Source organism: Rhizoctonia solani, chromosome 7 (genome assembly GCF_016906535.1).
Source record: "Rhizoctonia solani chromosome 7, complete sequence".
Lineage (NCBI taxonomy): Eukaryota > Fungi > Basidiomycota > Agaricomycetes > Cantharellales > Ceratobasidiaceae > Rhizoctonia > Rhizoctonia solani.
The window spans coordinates 1,490,525-1,517,936 of record NC_057376.1 but is presented as its reverse complement, the minus strand read 5'-3'; the positions used below and the strand labels follow the sequence as shown (position 1 = coordinate 1,517,936).

General features: G+C 49.5%; 10 protein-coding genes across 10 annotated transcripts; 5 read left to right on the top strand and 5 right to left on the bottom strand.

The window, feature by feature from the left end:
• Positions 1-331: 331 nt before the first annotated feature.
• Positions 332-1,619, top strand: RhiXN_06661 (5'-methylthioadenosine phosphorylase; the record flags this gene model as incomplete). Its single annotated transcript, XM_043326477.1, has 7 exons — positions 332-524; positions 582-661; positions 713-797; positions 849-896; positions 955-995; positions 1,048-1,410; positions 1,470-1,619. 7 exons carry the CDS (start codon positions 332-334, stop codon positions 1,617-1,619), a joined length of 960 nt encoding a protein of 319 aa, XP_043181909.1.
• Positions 1,620-4,202: 2,583 nt separating this feature from the next.
• RhiXN_06660 (arrestin) lies at positions 4,203-6,992 on the top strand (the record flags this gene model as incomplete). The annotated part of the gene is made up of 7 exons (XM_043326476.1): positions 4,203-4,594; positions 4,648-4,948; positions 5,005-5,219; positions 5,272-5,379; positions 5,441-5,648; positions 5,705-5,907; positions 5,963-6,992. The coding sequence occupies 7 exons, from the start codon at positions 4,203-4,205 to the stop codon at positions 6,990-6,992; spliced, it is 2,457 nt and encodes an 818-aa protein (XP_043181908.1).
• Positions 6,993-7,653: 661 nt separating this feature from the next.
• Positions 7,654-9,145, bottom strand: RhiXN_06659 (uncharacterized protein; the record flags this gene model as incomplete). Its single annotated transcript, XM_043326475.1, has 5 exons — positions 7,654-8,072; positions 8,138-8,655; positions 8,706-8,863; positions 8,919-9,021; positions 9,081-9,145. 5 exons carry the CDS (start codon positions 9,143-9,145, stop codon positions 7,654-7,656), a joined length of 1,263 nt encoding a protein of 420 aa, XP_043181907.1.
• Positions 9,146-10,608: 1,463 nt separating this feature from the next.
• RhiXN_06658 (glycoside hydrolase family 43 protein) lies at positions 10,609-12,891 on the top strand (the record flags this gene model as incomplete). Its single annotated transcript, XM_043326474.1, has 12 exons — positions 10,609-10,666; positions 10,721-10,829; positions 10,885-10,917; positions 10,975-11,208; positions 11,262-11,325; positions 11,361-11,430; positions 11,477-11,694; positions 11,746-12,070; positions 12,129-12,168; positions 12,255-12,671; positions 12,728-12,803; positions 12,859-12,891. The coding sequence occupies 12 exons, from the start codon at positions 10,609-10,611 to the stop codon at positions 12,889-12,891; spliced, it is 1,677 nt and encodes a 558-aa protein (XP_043181906.1).
• Positions 12,892-13,360: 469 nt separating this feature from the next.
• Positions 13,361-15,182, bottom strand: RhiXN_06657 (manganese peroxidase 2; the record flags this gene model as incomplete). The annotated part of the gene is made up of 9 exons (XM_043326473.1): positions 13,361-13,457; positions 13,518-13,601; positions 13,660-13,809; positions 13,865-13,947; positions 14,003-14,119; positions 14,325-14,478; positions 14,552-14,625; positions 14,694-15,107; positions 15,159-15,182. The coding sequence occupies 9 exons, from the start codon at positions 15,180-15,182 to the stop codon at positions 13,361-13,363; spliced, it is 1,197 nt and encodes a 398-aa protein (XP_043181905.1).
• A 1,110-nt stretch (positions 15,183-16,292) lies between these two features.
• Positions 16,293-18,545, bottom strand: RhiXN_06656 (uncharacterized protein; the record flags this gene model as incomplete). Its single annotated transcript, XM_043326472.1, has 7 exons — positions 16,293-16,516; positions 16,599-16,827; positions 16,875-16,965; positions 17,021-17,101; positions 17,243-17,499; positions 17,580-17,746; positions 17,798-18,545. The coding sequence occupies 7 exons, from the start codon at positions 18,543-18,545 to the stop codon at positions 16,293-16,295; spliced, it is 1,797 nt and encodes a 598-aa protein (XP_043181904.1).
• A 514-nt stretch (positions 18,546-19,059) lies between these two features.
• On the top strand, positions 19,060-19,590 carry RhiXN_06655 (uncharacterized protein; the record flags this gene model as incomplete). The annotated part of the gene is made up of 1 exon (XM_043326471.1): positions 19,060-19,590. One exon carries the CDS (start codon positions 19,060-19,062, stop codon positions 19,588-19,590), a length of 531 nt encoding a protein of 176 aa, XP_043181903.1.
• A 303-nt stretch (positions 19,591-19,893) lies between these two features.
• On the bottom strand, positions 19,894-21,260 carry RhiXN_06654 (uncharacterized protein; the record flags this gene model as incomplete). The annotated part of the gene is made up of 5 exons (XM_043326470.1): positions 19,894-19,992; positions 20,066-20,164; positions 20,223-20,402; positions 20,459-20,550; positions 20,834-21,260. 5 exons carry the CDS (start codon positions 21,258-21,260, stop codon positions 19,894-19,896), a joined length of 897 nt encoding a protein of 298 aa, XP_043181902.1.
• Positions 21,261-23,012: 1,752 nt separating this feature from the next.
• Positions 23,013-24,649, top strand: RhiXN_06653 (C4-dicarboxylate transporter/malic acid transporter; the record flags this gene model as incomplete). Its single annotated transcript, XM_043326469.1, has 7 exons — positions 23,013-23,105; positions 23,155-23,308; positions 23,359-23,515; positions 23,565-23,667; positions 23,718-23,826; positions 23,877-24,206; positions 24,258-24,649. The coding sequence occupies 7 exons, from the start codon at positions 23,013-23,015 to the stop codon at positions 24,647-24,649; spliced, it is 1,338 nt and encodes a 445-aa protein (XP_043181901.1).
• A 566-nt stretch (positions 24,650-25,215) lies between these two features.
• RhiXN_06652 (uncharacterized protein) lies at positions 25,216-26,746 on the bottom strand (the record flags this gene model as incomplete). The annotated part of the gene is made up of 9 exons (XM_043326468.1): positions 25,216-25,301; positions 25,355-25,523; positions 25,587-25,777; positions 25,843-25,957; positions 26,012-26,133; positions 26,196-26,325; positions 26,382-26,416; positions 26,467-26,625; positions 26,665-26,746. The coding sequence occupies 9 exons, from the start codon at positions 26,744-26,746 to the stop codon at positions 25,216-25,218; spliced, it is 1,089 nt and encodes a 362-aa protein (XP_043181900.1).
• Between the last annotated feature and the right edge of the window lie 666 nt (positions 26,747-27,412).

The following is a 27,412-nucleotide window of genomic DNA, read 5'->3' as shown; positions in this document are numbered from 1 at the left end:
CGATGACTACCTTTATGGAATAGTTTGAACTTATACTGACGACACTCTGACTATCCAGATATAATATTACCACAGTCCTTTCTTTGCCGACGTTGGTACTGCTTTTGATAATGTATTTGGGGTTCGATGAAATAAAATACAAGATCACGCACAGATCACATACAACTTCTAGCTATGGGCTCGTTTTCCCGTTCAGTTCCGTAAAATGATCGTCAAACATGTGTAATTAAGCGCCAATTAACCCCGTGCCTCACGTGCATTCAAGACCTTGAGGGCCGCACGAAACCGGAGCTCGAGCCTGCCCTACTGCAACCGGTGTGTCAACTCCAAGATGGCTCACGTCGTAAACATTCCAGAAGTTTTCGTTGGTGCGATTGAAAATATTCGCTCCCGAGTTCCAGAAGGCTTGCGCGAACCAAAAATTGGCATAGTATGCGGGTCGGGTCTGAGTGAACTTGCATCCCAGATCCGTGATCAGACGCTGGTCCCATACTCAGAAATTCCCGGGTTCGGAACAAGCACTGGTGCGTTCATGGGCATAAAAATCGAGTCACTATTCTTATCGATAAATCACCAAACAGTGGTCGGGCACGGGAATGCACTCGCATTCGGTAGACTTGGAGAGGGTGATGGGGTTCCAGTTGTTGCTATGCTCGGTCGTGTAAGTCTATATGCCGGCTCGAATCACAAGCCTATATGATCCGTTGCGCAGTTCCACGCGTACGAGGGACACAGTCTGCAAACCACTGTCTATCCTATTCGCGTGATGGCACTACTTGGTGTCAAATCGGTTATCAGTGAGTAAATCAGAGACGCCGAGCCCAAACTGCGACCGATAGTACTTCTAGTTACGAATGCTGCTGGTATCTTGAATACGAAAGACTCGGTGGGAACTGGTTAGTTGGAAGTATTCACAAATCTGATGGGCATACACTCACCGTACTCTTCTTAAAGTGTTTGTCATACACGACCACCTTGCACTGCCTAATCTTACCGTAAGTCATACTCCTTGATAACTCCGACATTACCCATTAACGAAAACAACAGGGATTCAACCCAACTTTGGGACCTGTCCTTGATCCCCCATTCAACCTACGGTTCACCCCACTTTCTAGAGCATATACATTCTCACTTCGATGCGCTGCATTCCGTGCCGCGCACGCGCTCGGTCTTCCCAAAGATTTCCTTGCCGAGGGAACATACGCATGGGTCTCCGGGCCAACATACGAATCCCCGGCGGAGGGAAAGTTTTTGAGATCTGCCGGGGTTGACGTTGTCGGAATGAGTACCGTACCCGAGGTTGTTGCTGCACATCAAGCTGGGATGGATGTCCTAGTTCTAAGTCTCGGAACAAATATGGTTATTATACCAGATGGATACCGATCGGCCAAGGAAGCTGTAGACGCCGAGGTAAGTAGGCGATCGATTGACCATTACGGGCGAACACTTATATGCATCATGATTCCTAGATCGCTGGGAACCCATTACCCCCGGTGGTCGAGGCGGAAGTTTCACATGGGGAGGTACTTGCGGTAGGAGAAACCAGGTCCAACGATATGCGGCGGTTGGTCGAGAAGATTGTCGATCTCGTCGGAGTTACTGGTCAACTTACGGAGTAAATACGCCTTGTGGGACACAGTACATAATAATGAGACAAATGAATTCGGGTGAATGAATCTAGGATCGGGGAGGCGATGCTCTGATAGCCGGCGCATATAACATTGCACATCTCAGACGAGCGCTCGATAACGGGGTTGTCGCCTCACAACATTATACGCTAGAAGATAAACCCAGCCGTGGGTTGCACTAAACCAGGCCATTTCATTCAGGATGTGTGACTTTGCAACCCAGGCTACTTACCCCGCCAATAATCAATTTTCACAAAGGACGAACCTTGCGATGTGACCCCCGCGCTCGTATGCGAGATAAGACGTGCTTGATGCGACCATGGGATTTAGGAGGCAATACCGTACGGTATTTGCGTGGAGCTGCCTCATAATCCGCATTGACGCAATCATGACCTGATTCAGAAAAATTCTGGATCCCTACGCCACTCCATTCAGTTTGTGGATCTCCGCGCGGTTTGGAAACGTCGACTTTCAGCTCAAACCGTGCAATATTTTCTACACATTACCCGACCCTAGTCATATGCGTGTAATCAAATTTATTTTGTTATATCCCACCTACTAAAACTCCCCACCTCCTGAGCCCCACGTCCGGCAGCTCTGCGAATAGTTCGGCACTTCAGGTTTCCTAGTTCACCCGATCCGCATAAAGACCCCAATATAAACCCTATTTGGCAGTCGCTTATTGTAAGCGAATCAAATTCGACCACTCAATAGCCTCACAAGCTACCGAACCACATTATTCACCGCACGTTCCAGACTTGGCACTCGGTGCCTCGATATTGGTAAAACTAACTAAACATAGGAAACGGGTCCAAGATCCCCGAGACTCGGCTTTTGTTTCTGAGCTTTTCCCCCTCCTGCAACTAGCCATATATGCATATGGGTAGGGCCGTACAAACATGCTTAGGTGGGTAGCAACTGAGACCCGGCGGCTACGCCCACCGGATATCAATCTCCCCACAAGAAACTCGAGCTACCTCGACCATGGCATTGTGACCGTGACGACCGGTACCATCCAACGCACTGACCGTATCAGTGGTTATTGCAATCCCCCCACACCTCTCCCCACCAACTCGATTTAGCGGATACTCTGGCTTATCAGTAGACAACCTGAGCAGAAAATGCGCACCGTGTAAAACTGTGTGAGTATTCTCGGTAAATTACCAGAGCTGTAGAGACTCGGATGAGTAGTGTTTAGGTACGGGGCATGGATACCCAAGTGGAATATATGCAGTAAATTCACGGGCAAAGCTTCCTGAGATAAGAACGATAAGAATCCTCGTCCAAATGATTTCAATTAAGTAACTTTGATTAACCCCCTTTCCTAGATCAGCTAGCCACTTGATTGACATGTAAAGTTCGATTGTTATCGAGCTGAAGTGGATCGATCGAAGATGCGTAAAATGTACAATGCACTAGTTGCCGGGTAATCCGTTCTGCGCACGTTTCCTGTGACGATGGAATGTCCGGTATCAATTCCCCTTGTAGACGACCGGTGAGCTGAGGCGAATACGGTACCCCAGGCCAAGATGAAGCCATAGAAGTGTTAGGCTAATAGCTTGCACATGCAATGTACCGTGTCCTACCGGTGAGAAACGATATTAATATGCTTATGTACAGGTATCTAAGCGTATGTATAATGCCGGAGTCGCGAGGTGATAAACAACATCTTATACCAGTCATCGTATTCGTTGAGCCAAATTATTCAATACAGTGATCGAGGGAACTTGGTCATGAGTTGTATCCAACCGCATCAAACGCTGACTATGTCTTTGCTAATGATGACGTTGATTGTAACCTGTGTTCTTTTCGTGCTGCGGTCTACCAGTGTGTCCAGTTCTTGCACCCTACTTTCAAAGACTCAACCCCAGAGGAAGCTACATCACAGAAGAGGAACACACTTGGCGAGTGATCATATTTATAGGGATACACCTATGTTGTTTCGCCAGCTCATTATTTCGCTTGTTTTGACAGTGCGGGCTGCGTTGCCGTCTTGGTTCAGACAAAAATAAAATCCCACGGGCTACCGGACCGGAGAAGCCGGGCGGGGATAAGCAATTTGCGGCGAATGTGTTCACAGAAAATCCAGATATGGGACAGATGATCGAGAAGTGTACGATTTTACCCGGTGGAAAGCGCCGTTGCAATGATGGCCCTATTGGGGCAGGTGTAACTTTGCCCTCCTTCGCTTGTTGTGAGTCAGTTTGGAGCGACGACAGACCGGGAAATCTGTCTGAACGCCGGGACGAGTCGGATGAAATCAAACTGGCAGGATTGCCTCAAATACGCACGTGGGGGTTGGTATGAAAGCAGCTACTCGCTCTTCGAACTTGGAAAATTCCAAGTTTCCCCCCAGGCCTTTGTGTTTCCATTGCCAGCTGAGAAAGGTCCTATTGTGGTGGTTATTATCAGTAGGTACCCTATTAATATTTCATCCAGGGTGCTCCCCGACGGAGGCTGATATGGACCCCGCAAAGGCCCAGACAGGGATTTTCCAGTGGGACAAACACCGCCCCGCAGTGACCATTTCGCAGCGTGACGCACAACTGAGCATATATCGTGCGGGAGTACATCATGCCGTTCCTCTCGCGTGAAGCTATTCCCTCCCGACCCCATTCTCCCTCGCCTATATCTGCTGCCCCTCCCTTGCACGATCTCCCGGGCTACCAGTATAACCCGATGCCATTTTCATCCCAGTTAAATCTTCCCGAAAATGGGTCTCATCCGTTCGAGCATCCTACCACTGTCCCTCCTTCGCCATACGAGGCTCCGGCAGCCGCACACTCCCCGGCACCACTGGAGATCGTTCTCCCCAATGACGAGGTCGTCTTTCGGGGCGTCGGACAAGATGTCGAGAGTACCTTGTTGACCGGCCACCTAGTTCTCAATCTTACCGAGGCCACCAATATCCGTGAAATCACGCTACAGCTCACCGGAAAGGTTAGACTTCAGGTGCATGACTCGTCGTGAGTATTATGAACAATCAATCCTATCATCACGCTCTGACCTGAGATTCAAGCCATGCACGTCAAGGACACCACAGCCATATTATCTACACTCATGACTGGTCCTTCCTAGAGGGAGAACGTAATCACAAGCATACGATCAAAGCCGGGCAGCATGTCTTTCCATTCCAGGTTCAGCTTCCTAATACGCTCCCGGTCTCAAGTCGCACCTACCCGGGATCGGCATCTATTGCATACAAGCTACGGGCCACCGCTGTCCGTTCTGCGTTCTCTGCCAACTTCCATGCATTCCGTTCTCTGCACGTCATGCGTTCGTTTTCGCCAGAAGCGATAGAATACAATCAGACGCTCGAGGTGCGTCATTTTCCACTATCTTTGGCTGACATGAAATATTGAGCTCCAATGACCAGATCGAGAACACCTGGCCGGGGAAGATTATGTACTCGTTCGTTGTTCCTCACAAGGCATTTGCGGCCGGTGATGATATTCCCATTCTCGTCAAGTTCCAACCGATGGCCAAGGGTGTATCCGTACAAAGCATGTCACAACTATTAAAGAATATACATCGGTTCGCTGGCGCGGAGTCCAACACCAAGAGACACGGACCGTCTCGAGCGCGCGGCACGTAATCCGCAACGGCCGTGCGGTCCTTGCGGACGAACCTACCGAGACAGCAGGCCCATCACTATCATCAACATCACCCCTCCGCAGTCGTTCGGGAAGCCATATGAACATGTTCAGCAGCGGGCACGGCCGGAGCACTACAAACGCATCGACCAGCACCGGTGCGCACACCAACGGAGATGCCATCGGAAACGCGATAAGTCGGTTACATGCCGTGAGCAGTGGCGTCGCAATGGCAGCTGGAATCGCCTCGGCAGCTCACTCGGCCTCGGGATCGTCAGAGGGACACGATACGCAGCCCGTCGCGTCCACGTCGCGACTGACCGACAGCCCAGTCGATGAAACTACTGAAGAGACGGGGGACGAAGAAGTCGACACCTCGCTGCATATTACGCTACCTGGCTCGACCTCGCCGTCTTCGACGATAGAGGTAAGGGCTTCGGCTTGGCACGCGGGTTTAGGCTAAATGCGCTCCTCTTCTAATAGCCAATTTTGAGCTTGTACAAGGTTAAGTTTTCGGTCATCATCTCCAATCTGGATGGGCATACCTCGGAGTTGCGATGTGCTTTGCCTATTCATGTCATGGACCCACGGTTGGCGGAGGAAGTGCGATTGGCTACCAACGCTACCCACCATCTCCTGTTTGGATCTGAAAATACCGAACAGTCACAAAACATCGATTTACCCAGGTATGTCACACCATTTTGTTATTACGACTCGGTCCTGATCATATACTTTTGTTAGCTACCAAGCACACGTTTTGGATCGCATTGCAATAGCAGATGTGTCGCAGCCCACACGAACAGTTTCAAACCCCCTCTCGCGAACCAACTCCTCGGCCAACCTTGCTGCGATGGCGTCGGCCCATTCACACGGCCATTCCAACACTGGGGGCTACTTCAATTCGCGCGGCGGTACCACCCCAGGGGCAAGTATTCCAAATTCGCCCGGGCCCGCTGTCCCCCTCGACGCCGTGGACTCTGAGCTTATACTCTCGCTGGGAGCTCATCCCAGTGGCCCATCGAGCTCTTCGAACACGCCCCCCGAATCTCGTAGGGATAGCCGCGCGGGCAGTCGGGTCCACAGTCGTGCGGGAAGTCGAACCGGTAGTCGGGCAAACAGCCGAGCGAACAGCCCTGAGCGCGGACAACATAGTCATGGTCATGGACATGGACATGGGGGTGTCGATGGACACAAACTCGCCGGAGCGCTCCACTCGAACCGATCTGGGTTCTTCCACCTCCCGTCCTCGATGAAGCCATTCACCCCCTTCACCAAGGCGCGCAACACCTTTTCCTTGCACCATTCAAACAGCCACTCGAGCCATCACGCTACAACCCCCGGAAGCGCTTCTGGAACACACACACCTGCCAGTTGCCATGCAAATGCAAGCGGCCATCACACACCTGAGGAAGGCGCGGGATCGAACGCGGATGTGAACCCACTCAGTCGCGTACCGGATTATGCCATCGCGTCTCGCGGGTTCTTGGGAGGAGGGGTGACACCATTGTCACGGGACCTGCCGTCATACGACCAAGCTCAGCAACAGCAGCAACAACAAGTCACAACCTCGGCTTCCACTGGGGATTTGGCCGCCTTGGCGCACAGCAGCGCCCCCCAGGAACGCGACCATGCTGCGGGCCCGAGCGCCGAACACGGGCGTCCCGATATGGGAGGCCGCCGATCAACCACTGATTTGATATTCATGCGCTCTGGGCATTCTCTTGCCATGCAACCTACCCCGATCCAGAGCGGCACCCAACCCGTTCGGTGATTTTATGCCAATCCGTGAATTTGAACCCAAATCTCGCATACGTTTCTTGGATCTCTAGTCTGTTTATCTATTTATCGTTTAGTTCCTAATTTCAATTTCCCAATCATGTGGTCACCTATAACCCCCCTCCACTCATTTATGTCCTTGCTCTCGGGCTTGTCTGGTTTGTTTAAAGTTACGAATTTGTGAATGATCTCGTTCTCCTCATAGACTTTTTATCGTTTTGTGAATTTGTCTTTTTATTAACTGTTGTCTAGATTGGGTTTCGTTCTTTTTAATTTGATTGCAACCTACCAATGTATCAATTGAAAATCTGGGTCACGGAATATGATTGTAGTTCTGGAGTTTATCATACGACTCAAGTTTTGTTCGGAGTATTGAATGAATAGTGGTGAGGTCCTGGTGGTGATCATCAGTCAGTACATTGGTTTGAGACAAGGACAGGCATGTGCGTCAAGTTGGATACTTGGCCCAATCTTCAAATTTGGCAGGTGCCTTATTGTTTTATATAGAATTCAATGTAAATAATAAGTAGGATGGCCAACTACTATAGGGCCATCCCGGAAGTACGACGCATACAATGCTTCGCAACAACACATCAACGAGTTGTAAATACACAGACGACTACAAATGGCGGGATGACGCGATTTCTGAAACTTGTTCATGAAAGCTCGCTCAGCATTTCCCGGACCTGTTCGTGTATAGATTGGTGGACAAGGCTCTGGACGTCGGCCTCTTGGTCGGGGGTAGGCTTCGGGCTTACTACAGGCTGCAGTTTGTCTATAGAGGATCGAATATCAACTATATCCTTGGCGTGGGCAAGCTGCCCCAGTTGTAGGTGTTTGAAAGCGGCGGCAGCACATGCTGGGAGCACACAGGGCGCAGGTGCATACGTAATTCCACCGAATCCGAATACGGAACGGCGAGAGCATGAACACCCAGGAACCGACAATCCCACCTCGCTGTTTTCACGGTATACACATTCATTATTCTCGTATCTTCCAGTTACTTGAACATCTACGAAAGAAGGTTGGATCTGTGTTTCCTGGCTCTTTACTTGGTCTTGAATTACTGTGTTATCTGCTCCTTGTGGTCAGTGAGGTGCACATGGATTCTCAGGTGAAATAGGTAACATTGATACGGACCATCCTTTTTTATTGTACCAATGGTGCTAGTTGCCCCCTTCTTAGCTTTCCTCTTTCTCCCGTAAATAGTATGGCCGGATGGAGGTGGAGGCAAGGTTGTTTCCGGCGGTACATCCCAACCTATTTTCAGTCCGCTCGCCGTTTCTTTCTTCGGCTTATCGGCATCTGAATCGTCTAGCTCGATGTTTTCTTCGCATCCTGCGTCTACTACCCTTCCTCGTCGTCTCTGCTCTTTCTCTCGTATCTTCGCAACGCGCACAAACGTGGTCATTCCAAGTATGCTGGCTTCTTCCTCAGTTATTGTTTCATCCCGATTACACAAGTCAACATATGCTGGTTCTAGCCATGATGGGAGGTTTAACTCGCGCGCGATTTTGACACGGCTAATGGGCGATAGTTCTGCCTGTTCAAGATGTCGAATAGCATAGTCCCGCAAAACAAGATATTCGTATTTGGTAGCAAGGCGTAGGGCTGAGACGAGAGTTGGAGGGTCAAAGTCGAATGGGCCTTCCAGTGCACTGGTCATAATGAGTTTATTTGGGAGCACGTTGCCTTTGAAGTCACTCACGTAGCATATAAGACTTTGAACATATTAGAAAAGTCCTCGCACGAAGTCGCTTCAGTTATATTCAGGTACCGACTAGAGTTTTGCTTGGAAGCTGTGTCCCTCCATTTATTAAACCGTTTGATGAGGTATCGATGCGTCTCGAACCGAGTTCCGTTAACCTATGATAAATGATGTTAGCATGTATATTAAAACATTTAATAAGTGCTTCAGTACGATAAGTTCCATATCGCCATCACCAGGTTCAAATAAGGGTTTCCCATTGACTTCTGGAATGAGAGAAACGGTATCGCTCATAGGCGCCATGAATGTTTGTTCGCTGTATAAACTGAATTTAGCGCTGATAAAATATCTTGAAGTAGAGATGAAGCGACTGACTTGATGTCCGACACATCAGAAAGCATACTGGAGATCGATACAACAGAGCTGGGTGATGAGTCCATCTTTCAGGCTAAGCAGGGAGCTTAGTGGCGATGGTCGAGCTCAAGAGGCTGGAAGTTGCCACAAGATGGCGACCCACATGCACATACACGTTGCAGCAATGTGCAATCAGAACATTCTCACGTGGCTGCCCGCTTGCTACACGATTGTATGCGTTACATAAGGGGGTGCTGAAGTCATACACCGTTGTTTTGTTGGAGATACGTTATTGTGAACTTAAAGGAAAGAGCTCGTTGGCTAGTGAGTACGAACTAAACATTCCGTGTGGGCCACTGACGTAGTTGTTGATTGACCATAGTAAAGCCAACATATTGTTGATAGATAGGAGAGGAAGCAAAGTGCAATTTAACAAACCAATGATTAAAATACTATAATAATCAGAAGTGCTACTGAAACATATGCCTGGATATGTATATGATAGAAACGGTAAATACTTACCTGTGCTGGGCCCGGAGCCAGAGAACACAGTAGTGGGTGGATTCTACTAGCCTTTGCAAGTAATTCCATAACGATCGACGTTCTAAGAATTGCCCAACGGAGATAATACAATATAGCCAACGGTGTCTGATTTAGTAAAAAGCTTAATCGAATTTTACATCCCAGCATGATCTCAGCGATGATCGAAAGATGTTGATGGCTATATTGAGGTCGACTTTGGCGCTCCACGCATGGTAGGTTTCGCTTCCGTAATTGTATTAGCGCAATGAGTGGCTATTATTCAAGGTCTTGTCCTTATTTATCACGCATCCCATATGACCCTAGTTCCATGTATCCGTAAACAGCTCTTCTTTCTGAGACCTATCGACACTCATTTAGCCAATTTAGGAATAAATTAGCTGAGCGCCAAGAAATGACGAGAGCGGCTATCCGGACAGTCCATCGGGCCGCTTGGGGTTATAAATGACTGACCAGGAGGTTTCTCATAGCTGACCCATGACATTCCAACTAATGGTCTAATATTCCGCCCTGTACGAATTCCTTACACTTTCGTCATGCACTCACCTCAGCTGATCTTAAGTAGATTACAGTAAGAGCTTCTTTCTATGGACGGATCTCGTTAGATTATTCCATGCCTGAAGAAACATCTGATCATAATTGTTAGGTTTGGGTCCCTTCATGCCTACATACATATAGAGCAACAATATAATATTACCAGTAAAGTCTCGACGAGAGGTTTAATGATTTCAGGACAGTTTTCTCCTATATCTCAAGTTATAAACCTTGTAAGACAGAATCGCTTCTATTGAAATCAACCGAAGTAGCTCTTTACTTGCGCGCGTGGCGCCGGACTGACCCCTACATGGGGAAACCGCTACGTCTTTGGCAGGTATGATCTTGATTAGTCTATAACTCCGTTTGGTCCGAGGACTGGGAGCTCTTATTCCACAAAGTATAAATTTCCTGAGCCATGGGTGCACTCAACATCGGCCCCAACAGCTTCATTCCTTCGAGTTAGAGGGCTCAAATGTTTTATCACAAGGTTTCTGCTCTCGGTAGTGCCTGTTATGCACTGTCGCTATTGAGTTGGTTACATTCGTAACTGTTTGCTCAAAACACTTATTAATTCTACACTTCAGGCATGACGCTCGGGTTTCAGAACCCAATTATCCCAGGATTTAACCCCGACCCGGATATTTTGAGGACAGGAGATGACTATTTTATCGTTACTTCGACTTTTGAATTCTTGTGAGTAAGGTATTGGCGTCAGTCTTAACCGTCGACTCAATTTGTTTTCCATTAGCCCTGGAATCCCCATTTACCACTCCAAAGACCTGTATGTCCCTCAGTGGCACAACCTTACGGCGTATTCCTAAGTAGTTTTGTACACTAGTGTTAACTGGACCACGATCGGTCACGCATACAATCGCCCCAGTCAGCTCAACATGCGCGGCACAGCGCCGAGTGCAGGACTCTGGGCACCAACCTTGAGATATAACAAGGGATACTACTACTTATCGACTACCTGGTACGACATTATACAGAACCCTGACAATACCACCCGCATCCCGCGCTCGATGTACGTCAGGACCAAGGACATATTCGACGAAACTCAATGGAGGCATGTGTTGTCACAAGCCGTCTTCTAGTAGCCACAGCACTGACACTTTCCGCCCTTAGCGACCCCTTCTACATCGACCAATGGGGATTCGACCCGGATTTGTTCTTCGACGATGACGGCAAGGTTAGTCAAGTCTCTATTATCAACGCATTTATCAGCGAATAACGATTGATACAGGTTTACACTACTACGCAATCGACGCCAAGCGATTGGCCATCCTGATGCCGGGTATGTAGCTCCCTTCTCGCGTTTGTCAAAAATGACGTAAATCGAGTCGTCAAAAGGAAATTCTCACTATACACGGCCGAAATCGACATCGAGACTGGGGACTCGTTGACTGAATCCGTGCTAAACTTCAATTCCCCATTGGAGCCGAACTCACGACTGGCCGAAGGGTCCCATATCTACAAGTTCAATGGTACATACTACCTACTCGTAGCTGAAGCAGGCACCAACATCGGACACCGAGTTACGAACTACCGCTCAAAAGTGGTAGGTTACCCCTTTTGGGATTTTATTCATTCGTTAATGAATCTTTTCTAGGGTCCATTCGGACCATGGGACCCAAGCCCATACAACCCGCTCGTCTACAATGGCCACAATACCTCGCTCCCCATTCTCTCGACAGGACACGGCGGAATCGTAGAGACCCCTCAAGGAGACTGGTACGCCGTATTTTTGGGCACCCGTCCCCAGAACCCCGAAAACTCGAGCGGGCGTGCTCAGCTTGGACGTGAGACGTTTATGGCACCCATGAAGTGGCTAGACGACGGCTGGTTCACTATCAACGACGGAAAGGATATTACAATCGATATGCCGGGATTGTATAACCTCGAGGTCCCAAAAGTATGGAAAGATGAATTCAAGGGTGAGTGGGTGTATGCGTGATTATTACCCGATTCAAGCTCTCAACGACATGATTCCAGGCGGATTCGCAGACAAGAACTATTACACCGTCCGCACGCCGTAAGTTTTAAACCTCCACCCCCACCCCTCCGGACTCGGTTACTCATTCAAAATCAGATACAAATCCTTCCACGCCTTCCCCAAAGACGGCGGGATCGACATCAGAGGCAACATCTACAACCTGAGCGACCGCGAAACCGCAGCATGCTTCTTCCGCAAACAAAGCGAAATCTCCACCACCTTTTCGACCAGCTCAAGTTCAGCCCCACCTCGCCCCGCCACGAAGCCGGCCTCACGATCTACCTCTCGATCTTTTTCCACGATGAGATTGGGCTGACGATGAACCCGAGCACGAACAAGACTGCGATTTTCACCAAGACCAGGACTGGGGATTTGGCGGTTGAGAATACGACTTTTGTGGATCTTCCGGACGGGACGGATGAGGCGTTGTTGTATATCGAGGCCAGGCCGGATAGGTATAATTTTGGGTATGCGATTGGAACGGATGCACCGAAATATATTACTACTGTGCAGAACAAGTGGCTTGCTTCCAAGATAGATGGGTAAGGCGTTTGCTTTATGTGTTTGTATATGCATGTTCTAATGGCCGGTTGTTTAGGTGGTCCGGGAATTTCGTCGGAACGCACTTTGGGTTTTATGCTACCAGTAATGGACTGCCGATGCTCCAGAAAGCGGTATGTGCGGTTTCATCGCGAGTAAGAGAGCACTATTTCTCACAAGCCGTTTCAGCACTTTTCCCATATTCAAACTGAACGACCATGAATCAAAGCCATCCAGGTGCCATGCGGACAACAGTAGTACTGTTTGACGAGATTTCAATTACAATCATTGCTGTTATCATTCCTTTCTTTTCGTCAAGCTAATTGGCACTGTAACACCCTCTTTGGATTCTGAATATCAATCGAAATTTCTCAGAACTGTTGAATGGGAGGCAAGAGAGACGAGAAGCCAAATGAGACCAAAAGTAAAATACAACTATTGAGAGTACTCGAAATCGAACTCTGCCCAACTCGCGCAGCACCAGTTTACTTTTTCAGATCCCTGCAACTTGAATTCCGTGCCGTGAGTCGAAAGCTCAAACCGATAAAGCCACAAGTCCTATAGGCTAGCCAAACATCAATACATTATAATTTTTGACGATCCGCCCAGATGAATACATGATAATACAACAGCGGGTCTATACAAAACCACCCTCACACAATCATAACCCCAACTCCAACCCCGGGCGCGCTCACGATTGCTCCTCGAGCTTCTTGAACAGGATGGTCTCGCCAAACTGGGAAGGAGGGACACCAACCTCGAAAAGGCGAACGACGGCGTCAGAGAAGCTAAGTTTTTTAACGATTAGGTGGTTGTTCTTTTGAAAGGCGAGTAAAGCTGGTACTTACTCCTTGAAGAACGCATCCTGAGATTCGGCGTATTTCTGTACCCAAGGCTTGAACTTTTTGTCTTGGACGAGGACCATGTCGGTGCTGCGAGCATAACACATATTAGTCGAGTCGCAAGCACCGAGCGAGGAAGGCAACGTACGGAAGCATCATGAGACTCTTGGTCGTCTTGTCCTCCAGCTGCTTGGGACCGTCCCACTTGCGCCATTGCCACTTTTCATTCAAGAGCAGCTTGTAGTACTCGTTGGTCAAAGTGGTAGGAGAGAAAGTCCAAGGACCATCGAATCCAGAGCTATATTGGAAATCAGCATCGAATAAAGGGATGTGGGGAAGCTGGAGGAACACACCGGTCACGATGGCATCGGCCCAAAGCGTGTGCACCAGAGAGGGCGACGATTTCCTGGTCATTGAAGCCCATGCGATAGAAGATCTATTAAGCGGTTTAGTCATGAAGATCCATGCGAATTGTACGGGGCTCGGCTCACGTTTCGGAGGTGGTCCGCACCTTGGGTGGCATCGGGCAGACGGCCATCGGGGGTCGCGTCCTTGGCGTAGCCGTCGATGCGTCCGGGGCGCCACGGGATCTTGGGGCCGTCCATTTCCTATACATCCCGGTCCACGTTAGCATACAGTCGTTCGAAGGCAAGGTCGGGACAGGAACGGAAAGGTCAGGGGCATGGGGGGGATGAATTTGGCTTTGTAAACCAAGGGGGATCTTGGACCCAATAAGGAAGCAAGCATTGCGTTCACGTTTTTTGCGATTGCGTGCGCGCCTCACTTGGCGGGGAAAGGGTGGAAGATACTCACCTGAAGAGCGGCTACGCCTCCAAGAGTCCAGAGATCACCATATGAGATCCAGGGGAATTCCTTCTTGACTTCTTCCATCTTGGCACGGGCAATGTTTAGACCATTGTTGGCGCCATGGAGAGCCTCGGGCTCAAAACGCATGGTCGCGTAGTTGCTGTGATGGAGAATCAACGGGTATGAAATGAGATTAATTCAATTGGATGAGCTGGGGAGCACGTACCTTCCACCGTCTTGGTGTCCTTGTCATAGGTCCCGGACGAGTGCCATGCAAGACGGACGAATACAGGGCCGTACGAACCGTCTGGAGCAGACGGGGCAATTGGTAATTAGCATATAGGCGCATGCAAGCAGGCCCAGAGCGAGACACACCATCATAGTCGGCATCGAGGATCTCGGCAATCCTGTTGTAACCTTTTGGTAGTCCTCCTTCTTGGGGACAAAGTTGGCGGCGACCTTGGCGCTCTGTGCAGCTCCCTTGGCTGCGGTCGATGCCTCACGCCCGAGGGACGATGCATCGCCACCGAGGAGGTTGAGTCCCACTCCTACGCCTGCTCCGACCCCAGCTGCCAACGCGAGCTGGACCCACGACGCTCCACCCGAGGAGGCCCCACCCGTCGAGTACGCGCGTGCAGACGCAATCGGTAGTCGTGTCTGCTGCGCACGGACCACGCGGGGAGCAGTGCGGACGACAGAGCGGCGGAATGCGCAGCAGCAGCAAAAGACATGGCAACAAACTCTTGTGGTAGAAGTGTGCAGTAACCCGGGGCGCAATCCCAACTCCAGCTTTATCCTCTCCCATCTGGCCAATCACATTGCACACCAATACTAACCCACCTCCGCGGGTCCGAGGATGCCCATTCCAGAGCCCAGAGCCACGCGAGAGCCTGATATGTAAATTCATCTCGCAAAAAGTTTGATGCCAACCTGATCACGTTACATTCTGTAACGATGCGCCACCCTAGTCAGGTCCTCATGCGTTGACTCTGCATTAAACGCGTATAGGCTTTGGTATAATGCACATAACCAGACGTGAAAGGCGAGAACATCCGAAAAGTGCCAAATATAGGCCTACTATAGCATGATAATCATAATACGTGATTCGAAGTGGAGGTTGTCGGCATATAATGTATTTATGCCATCGAATCGTTCTTCTCCCGGTCCGATACGAGCTGCGATTGCTCAGTCAGCCCCGCGGCAGCCGAATGCCACAGTTTGTCTAAGCCGAGGAAATCCGATTCAAATACGTTAGTTCCAAGGCTCAATTACCCATAAAATCGCCTAAAATAAAACAATTCCCATTTTCATTATTTATTTGTGAGCACGACAACCACCACATGTCCCATCTTTCCAGGATGGGTTGAATACCCACTTTGGCAATAATAAAAACGGTCCTACAAAGTACATCCCTACACAACGAGGCGCGGAGTGGTTGGATATGAATACGCCTTTTCCTCCTGTTTCCAATATGTGCATCATTGTCTCTCGGGGTAGCCCCTATACCGGACAACCCTCCTAGCCTACTATCGGTAGTCTTTTATAATTTGGCTACAATCCTCTGTTTGCTATTTTGTGTCGCGTTGCTTAAAGCTCCGATACGTGTTCAAGTGCCTCTCGCCTGCTACTCCAAGTCGACACCTTGTAGCCCATAATGGAATTGACGAGATTATACAGCTCATATGGTTCTCGACCAAAGAAAACCGGCTACCGTATTCCTTGCGGCTCCATCTCAGTTGCGAGGATCCCAACTAGCTTACTCCATCCAGCACTACCTAATCCCAGCTCGAAGTTCAAGAGTCCCATATGTATTCATATTTAATTTATACAATCCACAAGAGATAGCAAAGTAAAAAAGCAAAAAATGCGCGCCTAAAGATCGAATATAACGTGCAACAACAACAACGAATGAATGAATGGATGGATGGATGGTGCAAAACGAATAATTGTTCCTCCGAAACTAAAATTATATACCTAAGCATTCACCCCACCAGCCTTGCGCATCCGCTCCGCAACGCTATCGATCTCCTTTTCTCCCAACGCCCTGAACAACGCGGCGCGCTCTTCGGTCACTCGGTCCATGTCCGGCCCGCTAGGGAGCAACAGCGTATTCGTCTTCATCGACGTGACCGCGCGTATCCGTCCACCGCGAACCTTGGGCTGCGCGACCTTGTCCCCGTGCCAAATCCCCAACCCTCCTTAGTACGGAACGACAGGTTCCTCCATGCCACCGAACCGCTCACGACCCCCTCTCGCTCGCGTTTCATGGTTATCGCCGACGACGGCCCATTCCTGATGGATCGGCGGTATGCTTGGCGTCTTCTTCCACGTCCGATTTAGCCTGCTCTGCCACGAGATCGAACGTGCCTTCGAATTGCGGGTCGATGATGAGTTCGATTTCGCCTAGGTTCGTCGTCAGGTTGGCGTGCAGCACAGATGGCTCAGACCGTTCGGTGTGCATTACGCGCAGGAATATCGGTGAGTTTCCTGCATAATGAGGAAAATTGATCTGATGAGTATATTGACGCATATATGTAGAAGCCAGGTGGTAATCACCTGTCTTTGCGTCAGAGAGAAGTCTGGGGTTTCTTCATCGCCCGCTTTGATCGTTCCGTCATGTTCCAATAGGACAGCGCCAGCGATATGGCTATCAGTTTCAATCATTAGTATATGCCCCGGATGGACCATAAAGTTCCACTCACTCGTTCATGGTCTGCAAGTCAATCTGTACCGGTTCGGTCGAATTCGAGTTACTCGTGGCCGCGATCATTACATCAATAGGTCTGAAAAAGAACCCCCACCCAAGTTTAGTAATCGTTCGCATGAACAAACCTTCTCAGGCCTGGCGGACAGACGTCTTCCGTTCAAAAGGCCGCATGCCTGCCATGCCCGAGAATGGTAAAAATAGAACGGAACTAACTTACGAATCGATGGTAGCCAGCCGGATCTTTTTGGCCGCGCGCACGCCAATAGCTCTGATTCGTTCGTAGACGGTTTTGGCATCTACGGTGCCAGCGTCCACACTTTCTAGGAACATCGGGCTTGCTGCCCCACTCAAGCGGAGCCGCTCGAAATACACCCCTGGTCGGGAGAGAATTTTTTGTTCAAAGATGGGGAGGTGGGTGTCGATGGTGTAGTTGTAGTGCATGAGGGGACTCGGAGTGTGATATTGAACGAGATGCTTTCATCTGGGGCTTGTCCGAATGGCATCTGAAACAGCAGTCAGCCATGAGGCTTGCGAAAGTAAGTTTCGGTACGCACATAGATACCAACACCCATCGCAGGAGGGTTTGAATGATCCCTATTCATCAAGCATACATTTGTATGGTCATACGAATGATGCTCATTGAACCTCATTTCGACATGAACCTCCATTTTCTCAATCTTTTCGTCGACCACCAGCTGGAAGGCACCTGCTGTCAACTTGCCTGGAAATATTCTCAGCCCATGCCAAATGAAATCAGTACCGCGAAACTCACCGGCGGCGCGGATAAAGATATCGCGATCCAATGGCATTTCATATTTCAAGAATGAGTTGTACGGGGCTGGATCCGATGCAGGAAGCTGCTCCTCGACAGTCGGCTTCCTCCATTTGTTGCAGGTAACGATCTGGCCGTCGACGGGAGGTACATTGGGCGGACGATGACACTTTTGTTTATCTGGGCCTTCGCCGCAGTCGGGATTCCATCCATGGGGGCCGCGCCATGGAGGACCACCTGGGCCATGCTCACGGTCACGGTCACGGTCATGGTCATGGTTGTGTTCGTGACCAGGTGGTGGCCCTGGAGGATGGGGCAAGTCCCAGCGAGAGTCGCTCTCTGCGCCACCTGGCGGGGGCCAATGGGGCCGAGAAGGTCTTTCGTGCCAGTCTCCGTGCTTGGGACCTTTACTCGGCTCGTCGCTCTCGATCGGGTCGGGCAAGACACTCTTGGAGCCCCGGAGTCTGTATACGAGCAGGGGGGTAACGATCGTAGCGCTGACGACCACATATACGCCCAGACCAATCAGTATGACCCGCCAGAACTTGCGTTTCCCCGAATAGGGATGGTTTTTGTGTATCGGGGTAGAAGGTGACTGGGGGAGAGGCGAAGTCGGTAGCGGCGGATGGTATGCGGGGGGCGGCGCATCGTATTCAGACGACGGTGAGCCAGGTTGAGTCGTTGGCAAGTCCGTCGCAAACGATCGCTTGGAGGACGGAGAACTTGGCTGCTGGTCTGCAATAATCATTTCGGGAGGGGAGAATGGGCGGGTCGTATCGTTGTACGAAACAAACGCTGGGACATTACATGCTGGCTATTCCTAGCTCAAGTATTCGATTACTAAGCAGAATTTGCCGTAGGACCCTGAGTTCGGCCAACTGCGCATATCGGTGCTGACTGCGCAGGAACCACACCGGCAAGGTGGGTGTTCGTCTGCAAAGATCCGGTATGTCCCCAGCTTGCTCAAAAGTCGCTGCCTGTCGCAATTCTGTCTAATAATTTGTATATTGTTTTTCTGTCTGTATCGTCTGTTTGTTCCAAACACGAATTTCTGTGGTTCACACTACTCGTCTCTAATATCTCTGATAACACTCGGCATGATATCCCTGCGCAAAAGGTGTTATGAATGATCTTCCAGGCGCCGTAACGCAGCAAATTCCGCCCGACTCCTTCATCCACCCAACTACTTCGCACACATTCCGTTCCTGACCTGACTTTGCCCAGTCAATCCAAACCCCCCTCCCCAGGAGAATATTCCTTAGATGTCCGAACCAGTCACCGAGTTCGCGATACTGCGGCTCAAATCAGAAAACACCTCGCTCGATGACCCGGAACTTATAGCCGGACTCCGACGCGTCAGCGCAGAGCAGTCAGCCTGGTCGACGTTCCCTCTTTACTGGTTCACCTACTCTTCACCAAACCAAGACACATTCGTTTGCATCTTGTCCCAATGGGAAGACGTCTTCGCACACCAAGAATGGATCGAGTCGGATCAGAACCAAGCGCTCCTGGAGCTCCTGACTCCTAAACTGGAGATCTATGCATTTTGTCATGTCGATTTGCACGCTTCGAAATCGGGAATCGAGCTTGGTGATGTATTTTTAGCCACCCAGCTAAGCTGGAGAAAGTTGACAGAGGACGAACGCGTCGCGGGCGGTCAAGACCGCAAGGGCGATTCTTGCGGTTGGGCTGTCGATCTACCCGAGCCGGCGTTCTATGTGTTTCGGATCGACAAGGATAGTAATGATCCTAGGACGGAGAAGACTTGGATTGGACAACTATGTCTCGGCTAGATCTTAATATTAGACAAATGTAAATGTAAATCACCAATGTGTGTCTCCGTTCTCGACTCGGCTGAATCCACTGCAAATATACGACTATAATTATCCGAGTGTCGGTACTTGCCCTTGGGCTAGACATCATTCACAACCGCAGCAAGAGGCGGTGGCCAGGTCTGAAAATCAGCGCAGATACAACAAAAGATGGATACAGAATGTATTCACATGGCGGATGCGTTGTCAAGTACAACATGCATGCGCAGCGGAACAAAAGCGGTTCAAAGCAACCCCAGTCCACGAACAACTGAGCGCAACCAATCATGAAAGTGCCTCGATCGCCAAGTTCGCCTGCCATGCACCGATTCGACGAACGATACGAAGCATCGCGGGGGCCGGCAGAACGAGAATAATACAGACCTAATTTGGTATTATGACATGTTGGTCAGTTACTTGTATAAACGTAAAAAGAAAGAGCGCTGCGGTTGCTTACAGGCGCGAGTGCCAATACAAGTGGCGTGACAACAAGTGTGATGCTTGCCTTGATGACTAGGAAGTAGAAGAGTGGTTGAAACGACGAAGGGTCCGTAAACTGCGATACCATCAAACTGAGTGAATGGAGCGGGGATCAAGGCAGATGAAATACAGACCATAGAGTATGAATTCTTCAGAAACGATGTTTCAGTCGTTGGATCTACATCGACTTCGGTGCCCGGTTCGGTCAATGCCCGTTCAATGTCTTCCGGAGGGCGCGACCGATAGAAGATGGGTCTGGGAGGGTCGGCGGGAGCGACGCGAAGTGGCCGATGAAATTTGGACTGCAGATGGAGCTGTATCAACCTGGCTTAGTCCTTTTTTCCTTATCATCTATAACACCTGTGCTTACCTCGGCTCGAGCAAACGACCTCGAGAGAAACAAGGTCAAGAACCAGAACACAACACCAAACGGCAACGTGATAAGCAAAGTAGTACCCAGTACTACTCCACAAAACAACAAGACCCATGCGGCAAGGGCAAACGGAAAATTGATGACCGCCAAGTGCACCAAAGAGCGCCAATACACTCGACGGCGAAGAGGTACAAAATATCTTGCCCTATGTTCACGGAAAGACCGCGGGGTATGATCTGAAGTAGTCGACGGTTGTGTCCCGAGAACCAAGGACAAAAAATCAACGCCGGTGTATGACGCCATGGTCGAGTATCTTTCATAATGGCGTTCCATTAGAGATAAGAGGGGCCACCAGAGAGAAGAACAACGTACGATGCAGCCCGCGAGCGTCGTCTCGGGCGATTGTGGAGAAGCGGTGTTCTTCCTCTGCATCATCGCGGTCACCATCATCCTCATCATCCTCATCATCATCCGAATGTGCAGATACGAGCGTGGGGCGTCGTGAGCGACGGGGTTCTTCGCTGTAGGGCGGCGGAGGTCCTGCGGGGGCAGGTGCAGAAATCACGATCCCGTTTTCTCCGTCAATCACCAGAGCAGCCGCGGTGCCGTTGATAATTGGCCGATCCTCCAATCCATTGATTTCGGTTGACGTCGGCGTCTGCGATCCGGTGGGGGTCTGTATGTTTACGCCGTTGGGCGCCAGTGGAGGATGGTCCCCCGAACCATTTGGGAATGTAGAAATGGACTCCGTTTTGCGTTGTTGGATCACCAGAGGAAACTGTACATGTTCCTCGCTCATGAGAGCAGCTGTGGTTTAGGACATGATCCTGGGTCGAAGCCTGGTTGCAAATTGATTTGATGAAAGTATGGACCCTGATGATGTGGCCAGAATAGGACGTGTCACAAAGGCCACGGCCAGTTTATCTTCGTCTTGTAGACAAGCTGGAGTACTCTTACTCAGCTGGTCTGCGAGATAAATTTTAGAAAGTAGTATCCTTATGACCGCAAGAACCTTATGGTGCAATGATTTCCCTGGATTTAGATCCCAAGTTTATCCGGGGCACCACCAGAGCCAAGTCTATGATAGATCTAATACAGGCCCATCTTCCAGCTTGGCCACGGTTGTCTCCTCAAACTTCCAGTCACTTCTCCTGTAAGCACGTAGTAAAGATGTGTGATCACTTCCAATAAGGAAGAGAATTTCAGAACAAAGATAGCAGCTCACGCTTACTTGATATGTTTGTCTTGGCACCGTGCGTTGCTATGAGTGCACATCATGGACAATGCTACTAGTCCCAGGCTAGACTCGTCATCCGAAGTTCTGAAATTCATTCAGCATGTACACTAGATACATTGTAAATACGCCCGTACACCCGGGTATATGCTTAGCTGGTAGCATGCAACCGATTGGAGCGATGTCCAGGCTATAGATCCTCTCGTGGCCGTAATTACGATGCTTGCGAATGTCATAGTTGTTTCATCTGCATTAAGACCAGCGAGTGTGAAATGCGAGAAATTATCTCAATTGCTTGCTGGTGGAGCATTGACTTTTGACACAGTTGTGATGTTGAGACGAAGTGCGGCAGATATTTCATCCCCCAAACAGAGATCGGTAAGAATCACGAGAGGCATTTTTAGGTACTGTGTGATAGAGCCAGGTGCCTTGGGCCAGTGGTACTTTATGCCGGTCAAAACCGTTAGTGGCCTATAGAACAAGGAAGTTATTCTGAGCAACAATCAAGTTACAATTGAAGGTGCACAAAGGCAAGGATGACCGTCCGCAGCATTATCAAGCCTCGAGGCCAATTGTGTCCGAGCAAAATCCCTGTGTTTTGAAAATGTAGACCCTATCTCCCCAGGTTTTGGAGCGCTTCCCCGTCTTTTCTTGGCTGCCAAGACAAGCGAATATAATTCGCTCTTTCCTTATCTGTAGCCAAGTGCTAACCTGAATTTGTTTGACCGACAAAAGAAGCGTACTACATCCACGGATTTAGTCTCAAATATTGCCAATCAGGGTGCAAGCCGCCACACTCTCGACCCGAAGCACTTGGCTTCAACGACGGAGACAAACGAGATGCGGGAAAAACCCAGTCAGCAGCAACGAAGGATTACATGTCGACGCACAGCCCCGCAGGAATTTATTGGAACTATTAAGAGCCATTGGCTCGTCACGCATCTTGCGTGGTTTTACCCCCCTTCGTTTCTCCGCCTTGACTGGGACTAGGCAACAGGCTGAGCCTTTTGGTTTGGATTTCAGCTCTATTTTAAACTTATTTTGTCATATCTTGGTGGAGGACGACCCTCTCTCTGACGTTCTTCTTGGCTTCGGTGCTTGTCATTCCCTCTTCGATCTTTCATTACAGTCTTGGTTTGACGGCAACGATTTACGGCTCGGCCCCTATCCTGACTACTTAGACCCATCGACAAGTTGCCCGCCACCCCCGTTCGAACAGTTCCAACTCGACACACGCTGTGCGTGACCGACCGACGCTACACGCACCCACATCGCAGTACACACTGACCTAATCACAAACCACATACACCAAACACAATGACTCACGGTCACTCTGAGCCCGAGCTCCCTTACCACGGCCCCAAGTTTGGCGGCCTTGCAAAGCGAGTTCATGGATGGTCATGGCAGGCGGTAAGTATGCTGATAGATGTTATGGACTGAGGCTGATTATGTGTAACAGTTCCCGATTGGTATGGGTACTGGTGCTGTCTACGTCCTCCTGTCGGCCCTCGACCCCCACCCCGAATGGGTTACAACGGTTGAAGTGGTATTCTTCTTCCTTGCCCTTTTCCTGTTCGCGTTGAACATCTCTACCTTGGCCCTTCAAGGAATCTGTAAGTGGTCCACAGTCTTCTCTTTAGTAGTATACTGATCGTATGCGTAGTGTATCGGGAGCAATCCAAGCGATTGCTATTTGACCCTGTCAAGGGCGTCTTTGTCCCTCTCTGCGTCCTTTCGTTTGCGACCCTTATCATCGGTACCATTCAATATGCGGTTCCCGTTGGCATCATACACCCCGGCTTCATCTATGAGCTCTTCTGGTGAGTGCTCTCCTCGTTGATAGTCAGTCATGTACTCACACACCTCAAGGGTTTATGTGTTCTTTGCCGTCGGTGTTTGCTTCCCTATGCTTATGATTTGGTTCAACAAGCCCCATGACATCAAGACTTTCACCCCGGCTTGGGCTTTCTTGGTTAGTTAAACAGAGATGCTGTTCTATTTCGACTCTGATTGCCTTCTTAGATCTTCCCAATGATGCTTGTCGGTGTCGTGGCATTCAACGTACTCAAGGTCATCCCGGTCACGGATCCTCGCTGCATCGGTGTTCTTCTTGTGGGCTACGTCTTCCAAGGTGCGTTAGCCTAAAACGACAAAGCTATCAAGGATCTAACATGATTGCAGGTCTCGGCTTCTTCATGACCTTCTTCTACCTGGCCATCTACATTCTCCGTATCATGACCACTGGATTCATGGATGGTCATCAAGCCAACGGTGCCTTTGTCGCCTGCGGTCCCCCAGGATTCACGGCCCTCGCTCTTATCAACCTCGGCAAGCAGGCCCGTATCATCTTACCCGCTTACAACTTGGTCTCTCCTCAAGCTGGAGAAATCTTCTTCGCTGCCAGCGTCATGGGCGCTTTGCTCTTGTTCGGCCTTGCTGTCTTTTTCTTCTTCTTCGGTATCCTTCCTTACTGGTTCAAGCTCCACAAGCACCTCAGTGAGATTCTCGGATGTGAGTGTAATATTCGATTTCATAGGATATGATATCTAACATCTTGTCCAGGCTGGGCTCTCACTTTCCCCAACGTTGGCTGGATCAATACACTCCGTGCGTTGGGCGACATCTTTGGCATCAAGGGCTTCTCCGTTTGGCATGCAATCATGACCTTCCTGGTCTGCATGGTCTGGCTAATCCTTTTCGGGTTGACCGTCTTGGCCTTCGTCCGTGGCAAGATTTTCTTGGCCAAGGACGCCGACGTCTGGAGGGATACCATGAGTGGAGATGATGCTGCTCGCAACGCTGCGTCCCAGGTAGCTCCTGGTCTTGTGAGCGAACAAAGCAGTGTTGTCAACCTCCCTTACACCGCCCCGCGGTTCCACCTCGCGGTGACTACGTTGATATCGAGAAACAGCAAGGGGGAGCGCCCTTGGGTTGTCGATAACAACCGTTTCTAGAACACGGCGGAAATAGATTGTGGATTGATACTTTAGCGCTGATTTTTCTTCGAGCTCACTACGGACCAGCTAAGGCTCATTGGACTCTTCTTTGTGAATGTTTGTGATTTGTGTCTCGGTTTCGCTCCCCTTCATCCCTACCCTCCTGCCCACTAGTTCCTCGTCTTCCTCTTCCTGTGAGCACTTGTAGAGTGCAAAGCTTGGATATGGAATATATACTTGCAAACATATCATCCTGCAATGTTCATATATCTTTATTACTTGTATCTTTGGTGTCATCGCACTTCACATTCCTGTTGTTCCGAAGCAATTCAAGCATGTGTGCACTTGAACTTGACCGTGGGTATTGTCTTGGCGTGACCAACAGAGTGGCGCAACAAGCTACACCTCGAAATTCCGAGGGTTGAAACAGCAACTAGATCAGTGATAGAATGATAATTGTTATGGTCACAGATCGGTACAGATATGACACTGAAGAAAATTTGACTGATGTACAACTTGCGCAAAAATACAAGACAGCATGCAAACAGCGCCAATAAGTTAGAGGATGTCGTGGCAAAAAGAGATCATAGCTTGGGTGAAAACGGTGGCGGAGGCTGGTCGTAAACCGCACCGGCCATTGCCATAACCTTTTCTATGTAAGCGGGCGCTGCTGGGGTAAAATACTCAATTGCTGGACGCCAACCATATGGAGAGGTGACTTACGGTCGTCAGCATCCTTTCGCCTCGAACTAATTTCAGTACCCTTCTTTCCGGATGTGAGGCGTACTCGCTCTTCAAAGGCAACCGCCACGATCCGCAGTGGAAATTGGGTAAGATGGTCAGCCTCCACTCCGTGCTTTGATTTAGTCTTTATCACCACCCGATGCATCACCTTAATCACGAGCCGGACTGTTAGTGGGACGGACTTTCCCTGGACAACAGATGCTGAACTCACGAATACATGTGGCCCGGAGTAGTCAGGTGTGCAGTCTTGTGGTAGGGACATGGGTAGTTGCACTGCTAGGCTGCCATCACTGCCGAACGAGTGATCAACAACGATCTTCGACTTGACTAGCGTTCGGGAACCACGGTATTCTTGTACATCACCATATGCGGCGATGGCAGACGCGCGGGTTATGACATGCTCTACATGATCATATGTGTGATTAAGAGCCTCGAGTACTTGGCAAGACAGGAGACTTGTGTCATACCTGAGAGTTCAAAGTACAAATTTCGTAAACTAAATTTGCTTTTCGCGCTAAATCGTCTCAAAGTAATCTTTCCAGAGAGACATTCGCCCGCTGCAAAAAAAGACCGGGGAAATTCCTATGAAATACGATCGATTAGGATGGTGAATGATTTAATTAAACCTAGAATTACTATATCCCATGCAACCCCTCGTTTGTCATCTCGACCTTGCAGAATATGCGGTTGTGTTATTAATGTATGTGGAAGGAACGACCTTGCCCCGGAGTATTGGTAACTCTCGATGTGTGGGTCATCTAAGAATGGTACAAATTAGCCATGTCTAAACGGTTGTAATCGGACTCATAATATGACTTACGCGAGAATGTGGGTTTTTTTCTGCTGACGCAAATGTTTAGTTTCCAAACGACGCTCGCAGGATCCTTGTGGCATTTAATTGCCCCCGGAAGGTTCGTTGGGATGTTGAAGCGGTGGACAAGGAAAGCGGGCTAGTAACTTTAGTATAAGTTGAGCCTGCTTTGGAACTTGTACTCGAATCGAATACAACGACCCGTCCATGAAATAGGATCTTCTCGACGTCTAGATTATCTGTGAATATTCAGCAGCAGTAAGTGGTTTCGGTGGCTCACTAATGTCGCGCGAAGTCTGGGTGCTAGATTTGATCCTGATTTCTCCGTATTCGTAAATCACAATCTCTGGCGAAATATGCGAAGATTCAGATGTGACTGCCATCGAATCGTAATGGCATGCTAACTCACCAAATTCCACCTTTTTCAATTCCAGCGCACCTTTCAATGGGACGATTTCAGCCCGTACTGGCCACGTACAGTCATCAATACCCAAGAGACCATCCACAGGATTATCTCCTTGCCTCCCCGCAAGACGAATTTCGAAATCCTTGGGCTTCATGATATTGGTCGACGGGGTTACGAAGAGAGAGTCAGCAGGAATGTTTTGGTGACGAAGGGAACTTTCCAGCAGCACTCCCCCGGAGCGGGTTATGCTCAAAGTTCGAATCCGTCAAACATGTTTATCTTATACAGACCGCTAAAGCTCCGGTCGCCAAGCTCGTCGAACCAAGGTCCCGCCGTGCTTGCGCTGTGGTGCGGTGGTATCGCATTCATAAAACGCATTCGGAGCAAAATCATGCTTCCGTAAGCGAATTTTCCGAACGGCTACACAAACAAGCATTACTTCTCGTTGAGCTGGGGCACAGCGTCCCCCCGCTACAGAAAAAATCATATATACAACTATAAGTTGAGGCGGCTGTGGGTATAGCAAACAGATAATCCAGGCGGTGAAGATAGGTTGTATTAGGCTGCTGGGTAACAGAAAGAAGGTTTCCTGTCAGGATGCATGCACGAGATCCAAGACATGTCCTTGGGACAAGTATCGCAGATTCAGTCAAAACTTAGTATTTATAGTGCGGTTAGAAACCTTTGATTTAATATTCACGCGAGAGCGCTGCCTATCCTTGCAGTTCATTAGCAGTTCGGAGCTCAAAATAGTTCGTCTGTCAAGTATGATGGTGATGTGGTGATGCTCTTATTGTAAGTTCCTGCAGGTCATGTGATG